Source organism: Megalopta genalis, chromosome 2 (genome assembly GCF_051020955.1).
Source record: "Megalopta genalis isolate 19385.01 chromosome 2, iyMegGena1_principal, whole genome shotgun sequence".
NCBI classification, from domain to species: domain Eukaryota; kingdom Metazoa; phylum Arthropoda; class Insecta; order Hymenoptera; family Halictidae; genus Megalopta; species Megalopta genalis.
This window is the reverse complement of record NC_135014.1, coordinates 17,586,328-17,607,610: the sequence shown is the minus strand read 5'-3', so window position 1 is coordinate 17,607,610 and position 21,283 is coordinate 17,586,328. Positions and strand designations below refer to the sequence as shown.

The 21,283-nt window shown below is 38.4% G+C and overlaps 1 protein-coding gene across 2 annotated transcripts in view; it reads left to right on the top strand.

The window, feature by feature from the left end:
• Positions 1 to 21,283, top strand: part of LOC117219293 (protein turtle homolog B) — a 329,095-nt gene that overhangs the window by 190,686 nt on the left and 117,126 nt on the right. For both annotated transcript variants that reach the window (XM_033468332.2, XM_033468329.2), the window contains exon 7: positions 3,949 to 4,100. In XM_033468332.2, the coding sequence (XP_033324223.1) occupies positions 3,949 to 4,100 (152 nt within the window). The remainder of the gene's footprint in view (positions 1 to 3,948; positions 4,101 to 21,283) is intronic.

The window sequence follows — 21,283 nt, the reverse complement described above, 5'->3', positions numbered from 1 at the left end:
CGATTGCTTGTCCATTTTCAAGCCGTGTGTCATATCTTCGCTCGGTGCGTTCGATTTTCCGAGTGGGAAAATCTTTTAAATCAAAAGGCAACCTTTCGCCGCACAATGTATTCCTTTGTCGAACCTTTACATTGTTTAACACGGCATTGAATAATATCGCGATCATATTCGCTGGAGAATAGGATTGTGATATTACGATCTCTTGAATTGTACGGGTTCGTATAAGCTACAAACGTAGAAATATTCGCGATATAATTACAAGGTTCCGGATAAAATTCGTGCAGATTCATTATACTCTGTTGAACAATGAGCTTATTCATTAGCTGCGTCTTTTTTCGGCGAAATCATGCTTGCCCGTTGCGAAATCATTAAAGTGTTAGTGTTCTATTTTTCACTAGCAGAGAAATTGAAAAAGTCGACGAATCCCTTAAAAATTCGGCTCGAGCATTTCTTTGGCGCGCGATATTTTTTTTCCTCGGCCCAATAAAATTATCTTCCACTCTTTCCGGGCGAAATTAAAAACTGCTCGGGACGAAGAACCGTACAACGTGGAAATATTACTTTTAATTACCGCAATTCCATTGTAGTCGCAATAATCGCGTTACTTAACGTTCGGCGACCTTTATTATAATAAATCTCCAACGAAACAAATTGATTGCATAATTTTCGACGAATGTATCTTTACCATTTTCACGGTCGTGAATTAAAAGAATTGAGAACTGTCGTATCGGCGGCTCGACAATCTTTTTCTAATTTTATTTATTTATTTTATTTATTTATTTTTTGGACGGGTTATAGAGCCCTATTGTACAATATAAATAGATAAGAAAATAATAATCGAACATACAAAACTAGAATAACGGACGACTGATTTGAGTACTCGCTCGCAATAAAATGTTAACTTCGATTAGGTCACATTGGTGATTTTTTTCTACATTTATCGGTAGAGACAGAAAATAAAAATTTATTAACACTGACTGCCGACTCAGATTTGAAAATGAATTTTCACATTGTTCTATTATATCTTCCTAATTTTATCTGGGTCCGCAAAACGTGAGAATGTTGAAAAAATAATTGATGGCATATAATTTAACCTTGCAATTTTACTTTGACGAAATAAAATACTTTAAACTGCACGACATTTTTGTGGTTGTCGGCGTGGCAGCCAAAGTGTTAGTCATTAACAACGATACATAATAACTAGCATAATAATTAGACTGCAAAATAAAAATTTCCTTCATAAATTGCAACGATCATGAACAAACCAGAAATTTCGTTCTTTGTTTAACAATTTTAATAGTTAAATTCTTTTAATCTCTCTAATGTTTCGAATTTCCCCAATCTATTTTAATTATAAATAGATAAAATCCGCAGTCTAATAATAATAGTTTATCGATGTCGACTCGAAGAACCGTTTCTTACATAGTGTAATGAATAAAAAATACGATATAAAAATAATTAAATATAGGTACAAAGAAATGGAGCAATGTAACATGATACGAAAAATGACGAAAAAAACACGAAAAATGATCAGCGTAACATATATATATATATATGTTAATATATATATATATATGTTACGCTGATCATTTTTCGTGCTGCAATAAGAATGACGGAGAGGAAGTATTGAAATATATATATATATATATCATGTTACATTGCTCCATTTCTTTGTACCTATATTTAATTATTTTTATATCGTATTTTTTAAAAAAAATGTTAGAAAAAGAGCGTCGCAATTGGATCTAGCCAATTAAATTGGCGTCGACTCGAAGAAGGTGCAGAGTATCGGGATAGGAAACGACGTTATTGCACGTCACGTCATATTCTGCACGTTACTGCACGTTAATAAAAATAAAAGGTCCTAATGCTCGGCAAGTTCAGCGTCAAGTTCATGAATGTTTGAAATCGCTGAGGCCAGGTAACTCGAGAAATTCGGTCGGAGAAACCTTTGACAGAAGGAAACCGCGCGAGTTTTTCCAGTGCCCGATGAAATTAGCTTTTCTCTTTCTCCGAGCCGAGATTGAAAACTGCTCGGAGTGAAAGACGAAGCCACGTGGAATAATTAGCAGCGACTTATTAAGTTCGAAATATTAGAAGCTCGAGGACAGGAGAAATCTCGAGCACGGTTCGAGCCCGGTCCGGCTCGGCCCGTCTCGACTTTGCCATTGAAACACTTCGCCGAGTGCCGAGAGTCGAAAAGTTTCGCGAACAAGTGTTCTCCTTGCGTTCCCACCGGATAAACCTTTTGCTGGACCTATTTGAACCTTTCTGGACCTTTTCGAACCTTACTGGACCCTTTTGGATCTTTTTCCAACGGGTTTCCGACTGTGTTTCGCTATCGCGGTTCGTTTCGTTTAATAAGCCTCCGCGCGCGACTGGCTCTCTCCCTCTCTCTCTCTCTCTCTTTCTCTCGTTCTCCTCGAGTAATTTCTTAGTGCTCGCAGTTTATTCTCGAAGATAAGGGAAGAAATCCGTTGGACCGTTCGGGGCGGCACGGGGTCTCGATTATTCCGCTCGATAGTCCTTATCGCGAGCATGCATTCCGCGCTCTCTCGGATTAGCCAGGCACACACACGCGAGCTATACCTTCCGGATCGGCTGCGCTGTTTGAACTTCGACTCGGATCGTCGACGTATTTCTTCGTCGTTGCGAGTTTACGCGGACTCGTCGGATAAGCGCGGAAGGATCACTCGAAAGCCCGCTCGGAAAACCGGGGGTCAGCGACCGGGGCGTACGATGCACAATACTTTTGAAATCCGGGAAAACGCCGACGAAACCTTGCATCACCTTGGCATAACCGTTCGTGAATAGAATGAGCTACGTTAAAAACGAAATTAGAAAGAGAATCGATGCTTGACCCCAATGTAATAGTTATTGTTACCAAACTGATTAATTGTAATGATCCGCGATCTTTTACGTGAATCCACCGTGGTTTTCTGCCTCATCAACAAATCTGTGGTTCTTTGTGCGGAATAAAAATTCTGTATCTCGATTGCACCAAACTGGAGCGAAATAAACATGAATTTCCATTTTTAGCATTTTGAAAAAGTCGAAGAGAAGAGAAAAACCCAAATGGTATTTCTTCTTTCAATAATTTTAACACGTTGAAAACAATTTTGCGATGTTAATAAATTCTTTTAATATCCTCGCAATTTTCTTTCTCAATCGTATATTTTTGTCAAGAATGTATAAATACCGTAGTCTACCGATGACGTTGACATCTTCACTGATAATTTTAATCAGTTTAAAAATCAACTATATAATTTTATCAGAAGCTACGATGTATAGTTTATGGTTGCTTTGTACATTGTGATCATATTGTTTACGTTTTCATTTTTATTGTTATTCTATTATTCTTGTTATTACTATTATTATTATTATTCTATTATTATTTTGATCATTATTATTATTCTATTATTATTATTGTTACTATTATTATTACTGTTATTATTATTATTCTATTATTATTATTATTGCTATTATCACTGTTTTATTTATTACTACTACTATTATTAATATTATTATCATATTCAATTTTTGTAGAAAAATTTTTTATGCAAAATAAAAATTGTCTGCATCGTTTACGATAAGTAATCTTAATAGTTTTTCTCTTAATAGTTTCAACAAGCCGAAAGTAACACAATCAGATACGTTTTGCCTACATATTTTTGTCACGAATACGAAAAAAACCCGCTGTCTAGTTACCATATTAACGCATTATCTATAACCCATGTAATGTTTTAACTTAATAACAATGCAACAGATTTTTCTGAAATTATTCTTTAAAAGAAAATTGTCGAGCTACCGTTAGACACGTTTCAGTCGTTGAAAAGCCTATTAAAACTCGTTAATATATGCGAATTCGTTGGTATTCACAGGGAGCAATCTACGTCGCCAAATAAGAGCATACTTTTGACAGATGCGTTTCTCGATGTCTGTTCGCAGTGAAGCCACTCAAGGTCGAAATTATGGGGAAGGACAAGATCCTATCGGCGGGAAGGAGTTACGAGGCGAGATGTCAGAGCACGGGATCAAAGCCGGCAGCCGACCTAACCTGGTGGAAGGCGTCCAAGCAGCTCAAAGGAACGATCAAAAACGTGAGTAACAACTGATTAAAATCTTTGCCGCGGATTAACCCGCCAATCCGGGTGACTCGCGGAGTCGAGTCGAGTCCGATCGAATCGCGTCGGATCGAAGCTCGATTCAATTTTACCTTAATCCTTTCCGCGCCGTGGGAACGCTTTGTCGTTCGTTTCCTCCCGCGAAGTAAGGCCGAAGACGAGTTCAAAAGGAAAGAAGCGAGAGATTATGAGCCGAGAAAGAGAAAAGAACGAGACACGAGCAACGTTTCCGCGACGCGGCGCGGCGGAATGAAGCGTATTTCGATGATTGGTACTCGGGCTCGGATGCCGTTCTATAGCGACTGCAAGCCGATTCGTCGATCCCTAGAAGAAGAGGGTAACTCGATGACGAGCCTCGAACGGAGTAGTAAACATCGAGTGACAGGGGATTCCGAGAATAAATTTGTTTTCACACGGATCTCGAACCCCTTTTCGTTCCGGCTCCTTTCAAACACACGCGACGCGGCTAGAAAGACTCCATCGCGTACCGTTAACACTTTGACTGGTATGTCAACGACCTCAAAATTTTCGCACAATTGAAGCATTTTATTTATTTATCGATTAGTTTATTTAGCATCGCCGGCCAATCGCCCGTTTAGTTTCTCGACAAAATTTCAACATAATAATAATCATAATGGCAATAATAATAGAAATAATAATTTTAATAACAATAATATTATAATAATATAAATAATAATATAAAATATAATATATATAATATATATAAAATATAATATAAATATATATAATAATAGTATATAATAATATAATATTATAATAATATTATCTTCGGTTTAACGATTTTCGATCGATTTTCCCTGTTTAAACGCATGCAACAATGGTGACAAAAACGTGACATGTCACGAATATTCGTATGCATTTTTTGAGAATTTCGTTTAGATTTTTAAGCTGATAATTATAGTTGCAAAAAATAAAATAAACAATCTTAGTCCCAAAAATGCGGATTTCTTATAGAAGTAGCTCTGTCACACCGACGAACCTTATTTAACCCTTTGCGCTCGAGCGATGACTCGGAGGCACCACTAAAATTTGTTACATCACGTTTTAAGATAATTTTTATATTAACAAAGTTTAGATTCAAAAAATTGATAAGAGTGTAACTGTTGCGTGAGTCCCAAGCGTCACTTTCATGTGCATAAAATGCATTTTATCTTATAAAATAGAAATACTGTAAGTGAGAAAATTGATTTTATTTATTATTTATTAAATAACTTCGAGTGCAAAGGCTTAATAACAAGAAATCATCAAAATAGTAACCTGAGAATTTTTTCAAACGTTGTTCATTTGGTGCGCCATGGTAAAAGAAGAAAAATAAGAACCACTTTTTGGCGTCCATCGCCCGAAAAAGAAGCAACTCGCCCTGAAATTACTCTATTTATTTTTCATTCCGTAATGATATTACGTGAGATTAAACATTTTATTTAAGCAAATAACTCTCGTCACCCATTTACAGTGACATGACACACACACACACACACACACACACACACACACACACACACACACACACACACACACACACACACGTATCCAAGCGTTTCTTTCGTGTCCAAGGGTTTTTCAACCAGTCGTCGTCCATTAGAAAAGAATATTGTGACCGATCCCCGACGGCCGCGGGAATCAGAGAAAGCCACTGATTTTCAGCAACCCTGATATTTCGGAGCATGCGACACGAAGCTCCATACGTTGATCGATCTCAGTTTTCTAGCCGCGGTTCTATTAGCATCGATTACTCGCGCGCAACTGCAAAATTGTTCGACGCACCCGACGTGCGAGTATTTCCACGTACCATTGGCTGCTATAGCGATCGCTGTAGGCCATAGACCACACATAGACAGTCGCGAAACTTTTTGATCGCGGAAACAAACTCCTGCAGGCGTCGGGTGGCGCGCAAGGGGTTCGATTCTCACGACACCGTATTCGAGATCAGCGGACCGAGTAAAAATCGATCGGCAAGGCTATTCGACGTCCGCCGCCGGAAAAAATCAACCCGCGGGTATACCAGACGGCCGCGCTCGAAAAAATATTGTTTTCCTCTTTGTTCCGTTTACTCGTCCGCGCGTAAAATAACCGCGTTCAAAACGACAACCCGCGACGGCCCTCTAAAGAAGCCGGATCCGCGCGCGCTCCCGACCGGAAGTCCGGGATAATAAGATCGATAAAGTCCTCCGGGATAGAACGAGGAGCTGAACGATCCGAGAAAAAAAGTTCATCGTTCTCGCAAAGACGCGCCGGAAAGATCTGCCGGGGCAGATATCGGCGAACGTGTACTTGGCTTCCTGCGGGGCCGCCGTTACCACTGACGCGAACGTATTCCGAAACGGTTTCGTCGAGCCATCAGGAATTCGATGATGAATCGCTGTCGTGCCGACCGAAAGCCTATGGGACACCAAAAATTCAGATTTTCCGACCGATGGAATCTGCCGCGGTTCGACAAGGCATCTTGCACGTTTCAATCGGTGATATTCGACTTGCGAGAATCGGAGATGCGATCTTCTAGAGTTGCGGATATTTATCGAATAAAACAGATTAAAGTTCTTTATTCCTTGGTTTGTTCTTTCATTTCGTTTGTTCTTTAATAAAATAATTTCTTCATTCTTCTATTTTATTTATTTTCGAATAAAGACATTTCTTTGTTCTTTTATTTCGTTTGTATCTGAGTAAAAAACTTTCTTTATCCCTTCATTTTGTTTATTTTTGAATAAGAATACTTCTTGATTCTTTCATTTTGTTAATTTCTGAATAAAATCATTTCTTTGTTCTTTGTGCATTTTTTAATTACAAAAATGTCTGTCATCCTTCATTCTGTTTCGATAATTAAAAACAATCTCTTCATTCTCTCATTTTGTTTATTTTTGAATGAAAATACTTCTTTATTCTTTCATTTTATTAATTTCCGAATAAAATCATTTATTCATTCTTTGTGCATTTTTCATTACAAAAATTTCTGTCATCCTTCATTCTGTTTCGATAAACATAAAATTAATGCTGCTCAAAGCGAAATCAGGCCAAATGCACAACAATTGATCACTGTACGGCAGGAGTGTCAAACTCGCGGCCCGAGATGAAATTTCTCCCGAAATAGGAAAGATAGTATCAGAAAAGAGATGTCAAGTATCAGGACGTAAACAATAATTTAACTTTATACATGTGTGTGTTTATTACAATATACTAGTCAAAATAAAAATATGAACATTGATTTATGGACATTGATTTTTTTGCGGCCCACCTAAAGTTAAGCATTGCTTATTTGGCCCAAGTTAGCTTTTGAGTTTGACATCCCTGCTGTACAGTAATCCACTCTACCAGCCTAGCGATACGAGGAACATTTTCCACGACTCATGAAAGTCCAGGCACTTCTCGTCCGAAGAATGCAAATTGCGAAACTGCCGACTTCTAAACGGTCAAATGAAGAGTATCGGAAACCGTGGTTGTGCAATCTCGAAATGTGAATTTCGGGAACGCGATCGACAAGAACGAGTAGCGGCTCCGTGCGATTTCTTTCCCGGGATGACTAATTCCTGATCTTGCTATTGCATTTACGACTACGACGATGATGGACCGAGTCGCTTTAATCCACACGGAGAAACGAAAACCGTTTGCCCGATTAGCCGCTTGCAGGTGTACGCTCGTTAATTCACTTTATTCGAGACTTTGATCCGGGCCGTTGCGATCGTTTGATCGAATCACAGCTGCCAGCGCAAAGATACCGTTCTGTTCCGGTTGACGCTGCACGAGCGGTTTCGTTTTATTTCGTCGGACGCTCGTGTGTCCACGATCCGCAACCCTTCCGCAACGGTTCGACGTCTTCGCCGTTTTTCTATCGTCCTCCGTCGATTTGAATGGTTGGAGAGTAACGAGTAACTTTTTATTCGGAAACTTTTCTATTCGAATAATTCGAAAAGGTAATATGGAAGATAAAAATCGATGAACTGTGAGAAAACACTTTACGTGCTGTTTTTTACTCCTATCGATTATTTTCCGTTTAGGTTCCTGTACGAATAAAATTCTTCTTCGTATATAGGTTAAAACTGCTTAAATAAATGAAAAAGTAAATAAATTCTTCTTCGAATAAAATCATATTCGAATGACTTCTTTCTTCGAATAAGATTTTATTCGGATAAATTTGTATCCAGATTAATTGTTATTAGATTGAATATTTATTCGATGGTGTCGAACAGTTTCGAACAAATGTTTATCCAGATAACGTTTTATTCGATTCAATATTAATTCGATAGCGTCGAACACAATTTTATTCGTTAGTCATTGTCTTCCATCCGTCGTACGAATAAAATTACGAACGTTCATTATTGTTATAATTATAGGACGAACGATAGCATTAATATTCGATACGTATGTTGATCCAGTCAATAAAATGTATTCGCGTGTAATTCTCGTACGTATTAAAATTTAATCAATCTTTCGACCACTACCGTACATAATACATGAATCGCAAATGCGCATGGCACAACATCTAAGGCAGGTTCGACCGAACCGAATCGCCAGCCGAGTCGCGATGTAACCGTGAACCATTAAACGTTCGACTGCTTAATCTAGGAGCCCGTTAACGACACGATAACCAGCGGTTGTCCGCACGATCGAAACCCTGGTTCCATGATTTCACTCGGGCCTGATCCATCGGGCGGCCTGTGAATCGGTGACGTTTACCGATGGACCCGTTATCAATCCAGTTCCTCCCAGATGGTTCGATAGCAATTACACGGACGCACCCGATAAATTATTATCAAGCCGTCTGTCACTCCCACGAAACTATTAATCCGGTCGCAATGGCAACATCGGCCCCCGCGATAAATCATCCCCTGGAACTCTTGCGTTTTCTACGAGGCTCGACGTCATCGTTAACGCCGTTCGCTTATTCTACCTTGGAACCCGTTTGCAGCCGGGCTACGGATCCCTTAACACGTTCTGTGCCGAGTCGTTTTTACTCGACTTTTCACGCTGGCCATTTGATATTTTACTAAAACTTGATATATTATATGTAATTATTAATCATCGTATGTAATAATAAAACAAACTTATCGTGACCCATTCTTGCGGTGGAATTAATTCTTCGGTTCTACATTTGCTACAAACTATTTTGTTAACGCATTAAAGAAACATGTAAGCATGTACCATCGATGGTACACATGGCACGGAACGTGTTAACGGCTACGGTTTTAACCCTTTGCAGTCGGAGCCATTTTAACTCGAAATTTAAAACAGTTCCTCTGACCTATAGTGTTTCCGTTTTCTACGAAATAGAATTTTGCAGCTCGTGCAACAATTACGCGATTAAGAGTTTCATAAATATAAAGAAAATTTGATAACGTTAACATTATTTTCAAACGTGACATAACAATTTTTAGTGGCGCCTTAGAGTCGCCACTCGTCTGCAAAGGGTTAACACGAAGTGATTTTTTTTTACAGTAATGGCAAAATTGCGAAAGACAATTGTTCGAGGCCAAACGATGCAATGAGACCCGTGCGGACGTCGCGCGTGACAACCGAACGAAGAACTCTCGCGAATAAATCACGACACTGAGACAATAGAACATACAGGCTGATTCGCTAAAGTTGTTACAAAATTACAAAGCATTTTCTCGGTTATCGTTAACGCTTTAATGACCGCTCGCGTTACATGTGTTACCTCCGAAGGTTATTGGGAAAACAAAAACATGGACAAAGCAACTTTTTTTTTATTTAACAAATTGTGCCATATTTAACTCGTTTCGTACATATGAACATTCGAATAACGATCCCATTCGGAAATTAAATTACCACGATCTTTTACTTAAATTGTAAAAAAGAAGAATTTAAATTATTGTCTCGTGGATTGGTACCACTATCATCTAAAAAACAAGATTGAGTCATTTAGTTCAGTTTTAAAGAAGTTATTGCTTTGTAAAAGGTGTTCGAATACTTTTTTTACCTACTTATATGTTCAAACTTATTCCCATTGACTACCGCACGTCTTTTAATTCGTACTTTTATTCAAACCGTATTAGCCGATTTTGACGCAATTATTCAAATCGCGGCGATCGATGCGATGCTCGATCGGCTTATTTTAATAATTCAACAATTTGGTGCCTTAGTGTCACCGCTCGAGTACTAATGGGTTAACAAATAAATGATTAATTGAATTTAAATAAAAAAATTTGCTACGTCTCGCGCGATAAATATAAAGTTAATTATGCTTGAAAATATGCAAAAGGCACGGTAATTGGCGACCCCGCAGTAACTGGCTGCGCTAACCAGCTGCTTATTTCTTCAAAAATTATGCTGCTTCATTGGAGGGCTTATTGCGTTAAAAGTGATCAAATCACTGCGATCCGAGAGCCAAGGAAATCCAGAGGCGCGCCGCTGCCACGAAAATTCGGTCTCTCTTGGCCGACTTCCTTCCAATTTCTTAATGACCCCGAAGCTTCTTTCTTCCCTCGTTTGATTCGCGAATTTCTCCTCGCTCGACCTCGCCAGAAGCGGACAGGTTACGGATTCGCAAAGGTACTTCCTCCGTGCCGCCACTTAAACGTCGCTCCCACGAGACGGCCCTCCCTTCCGCAAACATTCCCTCCGCCCTTGCGACAGCACGACCAAAACGAAAATTTCGCCACGGTCTCTCCTATCCGGACTCCGTTTCCGCTGCGTTCCATTCAATTTGCTTTTATCGTATAAGTTCGTCATAATTAATAATTCCCGATGACTTCGCAAACTGAAAACGGTGGAGTGGAGATCGTTCGCAGTATCATTTCTGCTCCATTTTATGGTTATTTGATGGGATCTTTATTTTCCCTGGATCGCTTAATCAATGAGAAAGAATTGTTACGCTGCGAACCTCTCTGATCGCGATGAAAACATGAGCAGTCGCTCGTAAAAGTGTTCGTGCACCTTTTAAAACGAAATAACTTTTGCAGAACTGGACTAAACGATTCGAATTTTTGTTTAGATGATAAAGGGATTAGTCTATTAGACAATGACTAAAATGATTCTTTTTAATTTCGCTATTGGGATGACAAAATAAAATAGAAAACTCTCGCTTTTTTAACTTTTTTTGTCTGGGTCTATAAGGAACATGTAAAGAATGCCTTTCTGTAAAAAGATAGCCTTCGTAAAGAATATCTTTGCGTTGAAAGATTTAACCCTTTGCACTCGAAATCGAATTAACGTAAAATTTAAAACAATTTTTCTGACCCACGGTATTTTCATTTCACATAGCCTGGTGCATTTTATACGTATGAAATTGAATTGTTCGGCTCGTGCAACAGTTACGCTTTTAACAGTCCTTCAAGTATAAACAAATTCGATTAATAAAATTATTTTTAAACGTGACGTAACAATTTTTAATGGCGCCTCGGAGTCGTCACACGAGTGCAAAGGGTTAAAAAAGATTGATAATTTCTGGTTTTGTGCTCCATGAATTTTTCTATACTCGTATAAAGAATTTGGTTTATACAAGATTAAAAAAGTAGGGAAAACGCACGGATGAGTTGCAGTAAAACAAAAAAATTGAAACAAAAATGCAGAAGTTGATTAAATTAAAAAATCGACTACAAGAATCTCGAATGAAAGAATTCCACTGGAAAATTGTGCAAGTGAAAGCACCGTCCAATTAGCTCAAAGTTGATTCAGCCAAAACATCTGAAAAAAGATATAAAACGAAAACAACCAGAAAATCATACTCGTGATGTATACAGTGGAATATTATTATTTATTGTTAAAATGACGAGTACCAAATTTTTAGATTCGCTTTTATCGAGATTGTAAGCATACATTTACGGAGAATTAATTCCATAAGTTTCTTTCCTTAGGCGCATTACTATGATAAAAATTAATAAAAATAAGTTTCATACCATAAAGACAGTGGCAAATTATGCTAAGGTGGCATCTAAAACATGAGGCAAATCAAAAATATCCGCCGTCCTGGAATGTTTGGTAACTTGGTATGCTAAAAAAAAAAAATTAGTATATAACTCACACGCTATAGTTAAATTGGATCATTAAGCCAACATTTATGTTATTGTGGATTATGTTTATATTATGTTAGTTATTTCACAATAACGTAAAATTTGACATTTTGGATACCGCTCAGACATGGATTGGACTTTCAGAAAACATGATTGACCATTCTCGAATTGCTCATTGCTATACTCATGCGTCAAAACGACTAGTATAGTAACTCTTGCAAGTTGCTTGAAACACATATATACATACATGGGTTTCTTCTACGTGCGTGTAGTAGCACTGCATTAGATTGCCTCACTGTTAACTGAACTTTACGCCAATTCAAATTCCAAGTGTAGTTTTCCAATTAAGAAACAGGTATCAGCATGAGTGCAGCCTCTCCTGGCCCAAAATCGAACGTAGATACCATGCTTGTAGTCCGTGGCTGAGATTCCTGCAAAGTTAACCCACTGTTGCATGCACAAATACATTTGGCTGTTACAGCACCTAAATAATAACACGTAAAAAAAAAAGTAAGAAAAAACAATAATATTTCAGGATTCTTATTACTGTTCCCGTATGAGAACTCGATACAAGTACACGAAGATATTGTTTAGATTTTATTTCGTGTGAAGCAATTTTCAATTATATTTATCCACAAAGACAGATAACATTTTACTCGCGAATAAATAAATCGTGAATAAACTGTTCGCAAATAAATTTTACTCGTGAATAAATCATTCGTAAATAAATTACTCGTGAATAAGCTATTCGTAAATAAATTACTCGTGTATAAGCTATTCATAAATAAATTACTCGTGAATAAGCTATTCGCAAATAAATTACTCATGAATAAATTATTCGCAAATAAATTACTAGTGAATACGCTATTCCCAAATAAATTACTCGTGAATAAGCTATTCGTAAATAAATTACTCGTGAATAAACTATTCGTAAATAAATTACTCGTGAACAAGCAATTCGCAAATAAATTATTAAATTATTTATTGATTCGAATAAATATCTGGCACTTTAAACTAGTTAGCTATTTTTAGAGTTTAGTTAAATACTAACTAGTTAGTATTTTTAGTTTAAATGCTTAGGAGTAACGCTTCTTAAACTATAGAATATACGAAATTAAGTTCGCAATCGCTAATAATATGCAATAGAGGGTTAAAATCGCCGAGCATTCCGAGTCAATTCGAGGTATCAAGCAGGCGTGTAGATCGACAAGACGTTCGAGTTTGTCCTCGAACGACGACACGTCCGCGCGAAATTGGCGGCTGAGAATCTCGACGAAAGGGGGTGTAACAGAGGGTGTAAGAGAGGGAGAGAGAGAGGGAGAGAGGCTGGGTGGTTGGGATGAGATAGGATATCGCGTTGAATCGCAAGCCGTCTCGAGCCTGTCTAGGGTGTCGTCGTTGGGAACGATACTAGCGGCGACCACGATGCCCGAGTTGGCGCCGCCTAATTTGTAGAATCCATTAGTCGGGACGAGGAACATCGTTCCGCGTCGTACTTCTGCCCGGAACCGGTGACAGCACGAGTAATAGCGAAACTGCGGTAATAATAGCAACGGGGTGGGTGCCGTACGATTTTGTGCCTCGTGGCCGCAATTCGCGACTAGTCGACCGTCAAAAGCCGTGATCTTGGTATCTTGGTGATCGTTCGATAAAACTCGCGAGGGCGTCCTTCGACCTCCGCAACGTCCACAATGATGTCCGCGACGTCCTAAGGGACGTCCGACTTCCGCGGTTGTTGCGATCACGGTGGAATTACTCGGGCCGACCGGGTTCCGGAGAACGTTCGCATTGGGAAATCTCGAAGATTTTTACAAGGCGGTAGACCGGGTCCCTCTCGGTATAATAAATTTCGACGCCGATAGCAATCTTCCCGCATCGATGGGCCCGGGATGCACGGCTAACAGGAAGCATTCCTCCCGGCGAGGAAACCGAGTGTGTACTACCTTTCGATAGCGGGAGCCGTTTTCACGGCGGATACGCCGCTGTGAAAGCCCCGCGAGTGTTTGGACACTTGGGACTTGACTGCGGCACTTTACGAGATCGATACATTACCGCGAAAATCATTATAGCGACTGGTCAAGCGTCGATGGTTACTTGACGTCGCACGGCGATACGGATCCATGAGAACACGAACTAAAGACAAGTTTTCAATCTTTTTGGAAATATATGAAACTTTAGATTTAAGTTCTTGTATCCGTGAACTAACGTTCTTTCTTTTCGATCGAATAAACATTGTCATCTCGTCCGCGGCGGAGTTGGGCAAAAATTAATCTGATTATTCATTGAATTACAATGTAAGTTTATTACAATGTAGTTGAATTAGAATGTAGTTGAATTGCAATGTAATTGAATTACAATGTAGTTGAATTATAATGTAATTGAATTGCAATGTAATTGAATTACAATGTAATTGAATTATAATGTAATTGAATTACAATGTAATTGAATTATGATGTAATTGAATTACAATGTAATTGAATTATAATGTAATTCAATTACAATATAGTTGAATTACAATGTAGTTGAATTGCAATGTAATTGAATTGTAATGTAATTCAATTACAATATAGTTGAATTAGAATGTAATTGAATTGCAATATAGTTGAATTACAATGTAATTGAATTAGCGCAACTCTGGTTGAAAATGATTATAAGTCAACATTCTTTAATCAAGTATATAATGAGAAAACAAAAAAAGAGCAGTCATTGAGAATTAAGTCCCCCATGTCCAGGACTCAAAATTGCAGGAAAAGGGGATTTCGAAAATGAATTCGTAAGAAACGAAGCGGCTCGAGAGTTACGGGCGGCCGTGTCGTTGGCATTCCACCACGCCTGCCGCATTGTGTTCCCGGTGCTCTTTTTTTCGCCCCTGTTCTTCACCCCCTTCGTCCCTTTGTACCTGGCTTCTCGTATTTCGTGGAGACACGCGTGCGTCCCGTGATTTTTAAAGCGTGGCCGTCCGCCCACGCCATAGTTTTCCAACGTGGTTATTCCACGGGACCGGGAAACCTTTAAAATTTCGCGACTCCAGCCTCGTTTAATCCTTTTAATATTCAAAAGTTTCGCAACGTTTTGTTGTGAAAATCCGCAACCCGATGATGACCAGCCACGATTATTTTCATTAACCCAGTGTTAAGTGCCGATAAATCAGTAATTATCATCAAACTCTGGGTTAATCCGTCGGCGAGCATAGGCCGCGGCAGATGCGGGCCTGCAATTTCAAAATAATAATTATTTAAAACATAGCGACACAGCTGTTTGAAGATTTACGTAATCCTCTATCGTTTCATTGCACATTTAATGCTACACGGCAATAGTGATTTCCATGCATCTGGTCCAAAAGCACTCTAGCTTAATCATTGAAAGTCCATTTAAGGATTAACAAAAGTTGTCAACGTTTCGCCAGGGACATTTTAATGAGAACAAATGTTTACGAAATGAGATTTCGGGAGAAATGGAAAATTGTATAGAAATCCTCTATAGAAAAATAATTAAGTAAGGTATTATAACAGAATAAAATGTTTATACACTTTGGGTAACAATACATTTTCTACTAAACGAGATGTCATTCAATTCCACTTTTGATCGAACTTCGAATAAGTGGAAATTTCAAAGCATTCATGCTAATTTGTACAACTGCTATACATTATGCAAAAAAATTACCGGAATATCTGAAACAATTTTGAGATTTATTGAAACAATTGTTTGTACGTAACAAGATACCACCGTACTCAATTGTGACGCTAAGTTCGATAGAAATGAAATCCTACGTCTACCACTTTCAATTAATTTTTATAAGCTTCCTCAAAGTTCAAGTTGATAAAATGATTGCATAAATAACAGAAACGTGGTTGTTGACTTATATAAAAGCATGTTACACACTTTGCATTTGATGTTCTACAGGGAATAATAAAAATAATTAATTCTACTTTTGATGTAAAGACTTTCTCTAATATTTTTGATACTGATGTTGTACTCACTTCAAAAGAAAAAAAAAGATACTATTAATATAAAAGTTGAAAAACTGACTTTCGGCTATAAATAATCGTGAAACTGTATTAAACATTCTAAGATGGCGGGAAAGGAGTTCAAGATTTGCCATGACAATCAACAGCTTCGTCCGACGAAAGCATTGAAAGAATCAAGAAATGTTTCACACATTCGTGCATAACCAACGTTCGTCTATTAAATCGAAAAAACTTCTTCGACGAGAAACCCACCGTACACTTTATGACGAACAGAATCGTATAAATCGCGTATTCGTCAATGTGATAACGCAATGATCGTCTTACAGATTTAGCTTGTTTTCCATGCTAAGCTCGGCTTTTTTGCTGTTGTCAGCCAATAAATTTGTCTCCTTTTTATTTGTAACGCAAATAAATGTTCATAAATTCCGATTTAGAAGAAAAAACGAAAAATTTGTACGAAGATCCTCGCTTTAATGATACAATGCTGCCCTCGTGTGCTTCCCGTGGAGCAAGTTGGCAGTTGTTCGATCGATCGATTACCATCTCGAAACAGGGAAATAGTTGAGCAGGGTGGGATCGAGGGGTGGATATCGTTGAGCCGAAAGGATCAAACGCGTAACGAGAAGGACAAGGGAAAGCTGGTTCGATCCGCAGCCGGTACTTCCGGCAAGATTAGGCGTCTCGCGGGACGTCCTATCGAGCGAATCCAAGCGGTGCGGAGCGGCGCGGAGCGGCGCGGAGCAGGACAGAGCGGAACGAAGCCGTTCCGATAAAATTAGCCGAAAACCCTCGACGGTTGAGCGGCTGCGATATTAAAGCGGGTAAATGAATTTCGGATGAAAAGTGTAACGACGTTGTATCCCCGTGTATCCGGTATAGTTAACCGAAGAGATGGAAACGTTGAGCAGTGGTGCGCGTTCGCCTCGTATGGCCTCGGCCCGGTAATTTAATAATTCACGCCGCTAGAAAATAGCGCATCCGAACTGCCGACAAACTTTACCTACCAAAAATTAATTACTCGATTAATTACTCCGCGATGAAGCGTCACGGAGGCGAAACGTTCTCGTCGAATTAATTACGAGACGTCGCCGTCGCCGTCGCCGTCGCGCCGTTACGCTTCCGCTTCGCTCAGCTCCGCTCGGATCCGCTCGGCACCGTTCACAGCGCCGCGCTTCGTTTTGGGAAAAACACGGCGTCGTAAATTTTCCTTTCGGATACGAGTCCGACCCTCGGCGAGGAATCTCCGCGCGATAAGTAATCAGTTCCGCGAAGATTCGACGTCGTTCGCGCAAACTTTCCAACGACGGCGGACAGATAGATAGATAACCCTGCGTGCGCGTGCAACCGGCCGACCGACCGATCGATTTTCATTAAGGAAATATCCGGCGAGTCTCCGTCGCTGGGACATTTTTTCCCAGGAATTTCCACGGTCGCAACTTAACTCGTTCGGACGGCCGAAATATTCACAAGATCTACGGGCATCTTCCCTAATGTCGATCAAACTGCAAACGATTTTCCTCTCTAATCTGTTCGTCCCCGCGGTCTGAAATCTTTTCATCGAATTTCAGTCATTTCTCAGAGCTTACCTGCAATAATGCACTTTTATGCGTAATATTAATGCATGATAATGCATTAAATAATTCAATAATAATGCTACAGTAATGCTATAATAATAAACACATTTTTTTCTACCATATTGTCGAGGACGTCATCTCCATATTACACGACATTTTTTATCAGCTTATTACTCGATTTAGAGTAATGGAAATGTGAAATATTTAGCTTCTCGACGTATTTAGCTTCAAGATAGTATAGATTGCGATTGACAAAATTACTGTCTGCACATAAACGTGCGACCAGAACATCAGAAAAATTTACTTTATTTGATTATATGTTTTCAAATGCACTTCGCCTTCCGCGACGTAATTTTCTGCTCTTTAACAGAAGTTTGAATGTGCTGCCACAATTAGACATATATTTTTTTTAAATATGGAAATATGGAAATATTGAAGAGAATATGGAAATATTGAAGCGTCATTCACATCGTTGTACAGTAGAACAGAACCTCGATTAACCGAACTGGATTTTCCTCGTTCTTTATTATTTAGATTTCTGATTATTCCAAGTAATAACGACGAAATCATTGTAGAAGGACCTCGATCAAACCTCGACCAATCATCTCATCCTATTGTATCAATAACTAATCGAGAATAAAAAAAGAATTTAGCTATCAATTTTGAATTCGGTTGATCGAAGTTCTACTGTACTCCAACAGAAGTTATATAAGCCTAATGCTCGGTATGGGTCACTGGAACACCATAGAAGGGTTGATACACTCGAAGGAAATGTAAGAGCTTTAATTCGTTTTGCGTTCGTTTCTCAGCCGGGATAGAACGAAACACCAATAGTAATCCTTATAGCAATACTGGCAAAGGACCTTTCCTCTTAGTCTATCCTTGTTGTTAGTGTAAATAATCCACCGTCAGCGGTAATCCTGCCGGAGAACCTCGAGAGCTTTCTTTCGGAAATTGCAGCCGGCTAATTTTCCCAGCACGGGAAACGTAGGAAAAGGCTTGCGCGGCCTGTTAACGGATCAGAGTTTTTAACGCGGGACGAGGTCGTTCAGAAATTCGAAATTTCCTGAAAGGCAGAGAGACCGAGCGACCGGAAATGTTGATTTATCTCGCGGAACCGATTTTCGAGCGATATCGCGACGCAGCACGATGTTTTAATCCCGCTTTAATTCTAAATTCAAAATCGTCTTTCTGATCCACAGCATTTTCATTTTGTACAAATAACACGAAATTTAGTCTTGTGACTCACAGAACAGTTACGTTTTTAACAGTTCTTCAAATATAAACAAATTTGACAATGTATACACTACTTTGAAACGTGTTATAATAATTTTTAGCGAAGCCTCAGAATCGCCACTCGAGTGTAAACGGTTAAAATGAGCGTATTAGAGAATTAGTTATATTAGCGACAACTAGACCGCGAATCTTTATGCAAAATAAAAATGATCTGTGTCAATTGTAAGGAACATAAGTTAGATGCAGATAACTATACTCTTTCAATAGTTGTAACAAGTTGAAAATAGTGTAACAATATCCTCAAATTCTTCTGTCTTCGCTGTTCTGCACTTCGCTTAGCAATTTTTATTAGAAATGCATAAAATCCGCTGTTTACTGATAACTACGACTTTATAGAATTGTTTTTCTTTTTTTTTTTTAATGTGAAACATTTAAAATGAAAACTGAATTATTAGGATTAAAAATGACAGTTTTAGAAACGATGATAGAAGTATTTTATTTACACTTCTCCATTCCATTTCCCATTTACATTTCCTCTAACTGTTTCAGTTAGTTATGTTCGGCGAAACTGTCTTCGTCAGAGTCATTAGTCAACAGCCATTTGGAATATAGAAAATAACTTTTTACTAATATTTCCTAAAGGCATTACCTATATGACGATTTTGCAGTTCTTCTTGGGTACATGTCACACTGCTTTTACTAACTCTAAGATATAATCTATGACGGTTCAACTTTTTTACTTTTAGTTCTTTTTACTTTTAGATTTTTCTAATTAAAATAGGACCAAGCATAACGTATTCTGATTACCACATTTGCTTATAAATACGTATCGAGGGCAAATCGTACGACTTGCACGCCCTAAATAACTTTTAAATTATGCATCTAATTGATGTGTCGTATTCACTTTCTTCTGTAGATAGCATAATTTTCGAAATTCCGAGGTCAACTTTCTCCTTTCAAATGCATTCTAACTAATAACTAATGTCTAATATAGTCAGGTTATTACGAATGATATATTATATTATAATTATATTATAATAATATATATTATAATATATTATATTAGGTCAGGTTATTACGAATGATATATTATATTATAATTATATTATAATATATTATGTAATTATATTATAATAATATATATTATAATATATTATATTAGGTCAGGTTATTACGAATGATATATTATATTATAATTATATTATAATATATAATATTATATTATAATTAATATAACTAACACAATTATGTCCTACGAATGACTACTGTCTAACGTTCTGTAATCGTCAGTCATAATTACAGAAGCGATTGTAATCATAATCATTAGACATTTTTCCGATTACATTTCGTTCAACTCCGATACGCGGAGCTGAGCGAAACGGAGCAGAGCTGAGGAGAGCGGAGCGCAGCGCAACGCAAAGTCGACACAGGCTGCCTGAGATTCCTTCCGAGCCGCTCTCTCGTGCAGCCTGCTCCACTTCGGAATATTTTCACCGTGAATTACGGCCAACCCAGCACTTGTCCTCCCCTCCTTTGCACATTTATTTTTCCGCCGAGCTATGACGGATTTAGCGATCTCGTCGTCGCTAATAACACTCGGCACGACAATGCGCGCCAAGATTTAACACCGCCGGCATAAAAACCAGGAATGCGTACATTCAGGTGCTCCGCGATTTTTATTATAACCTGCACGACAATAACGTCGCGCCTTCATAAATTCTGTAATCCTAGAACAAAGTATGTATAATAAGGAGATCGCGGATTTTATGCATTTACGAAGAAAGTACGGAGATGAAATGCAAAACGGTTGAACCATTCAGAGGATTTAAAAACTCTGTTGTTCTCATTTCAACTCGTTTGCGCTGGATCTACTTGAAATTACGGAATATTATTTTGAAATTACGTATATTTCAATAACGGAAATATGTTTATTCAGATGCGTAACGATTTTTAACAATTATTAAATGGATTTTCCGTATATGTATGTGTACGATGTATGCGTAAATGAAATCTAGCGTTAAAATCATTCAGGAGAGAAATAGATATGCAAATACAGTCATTTCTCCCAGAAATGTTCGGAGGTCGGAATTGGAACCGGCAGATCCGGGAATACTAAGTCGCGATTCTTCGAGCCTCGCGGCTCGTTTTTATAGAAACTCCGGGCAGTTAGTAAAAGAAGGCAGCGGCCAGCATGCCGATGTACATTAACAATTTACAGGCCGCGCGGTTTTATGAGAAATCTTCATGGGTTTAATACAACGTTTTATCCTAAACAAAATTATAATTAAATTGCAGTTTGCAAATCAGCAATCAATTGTCAGGTAATCTTCACAAATATTGAAATTTTAGGTTTATTATTATATTATCAAGGTAAATTCCGATGTCGCACTCGTTCATAG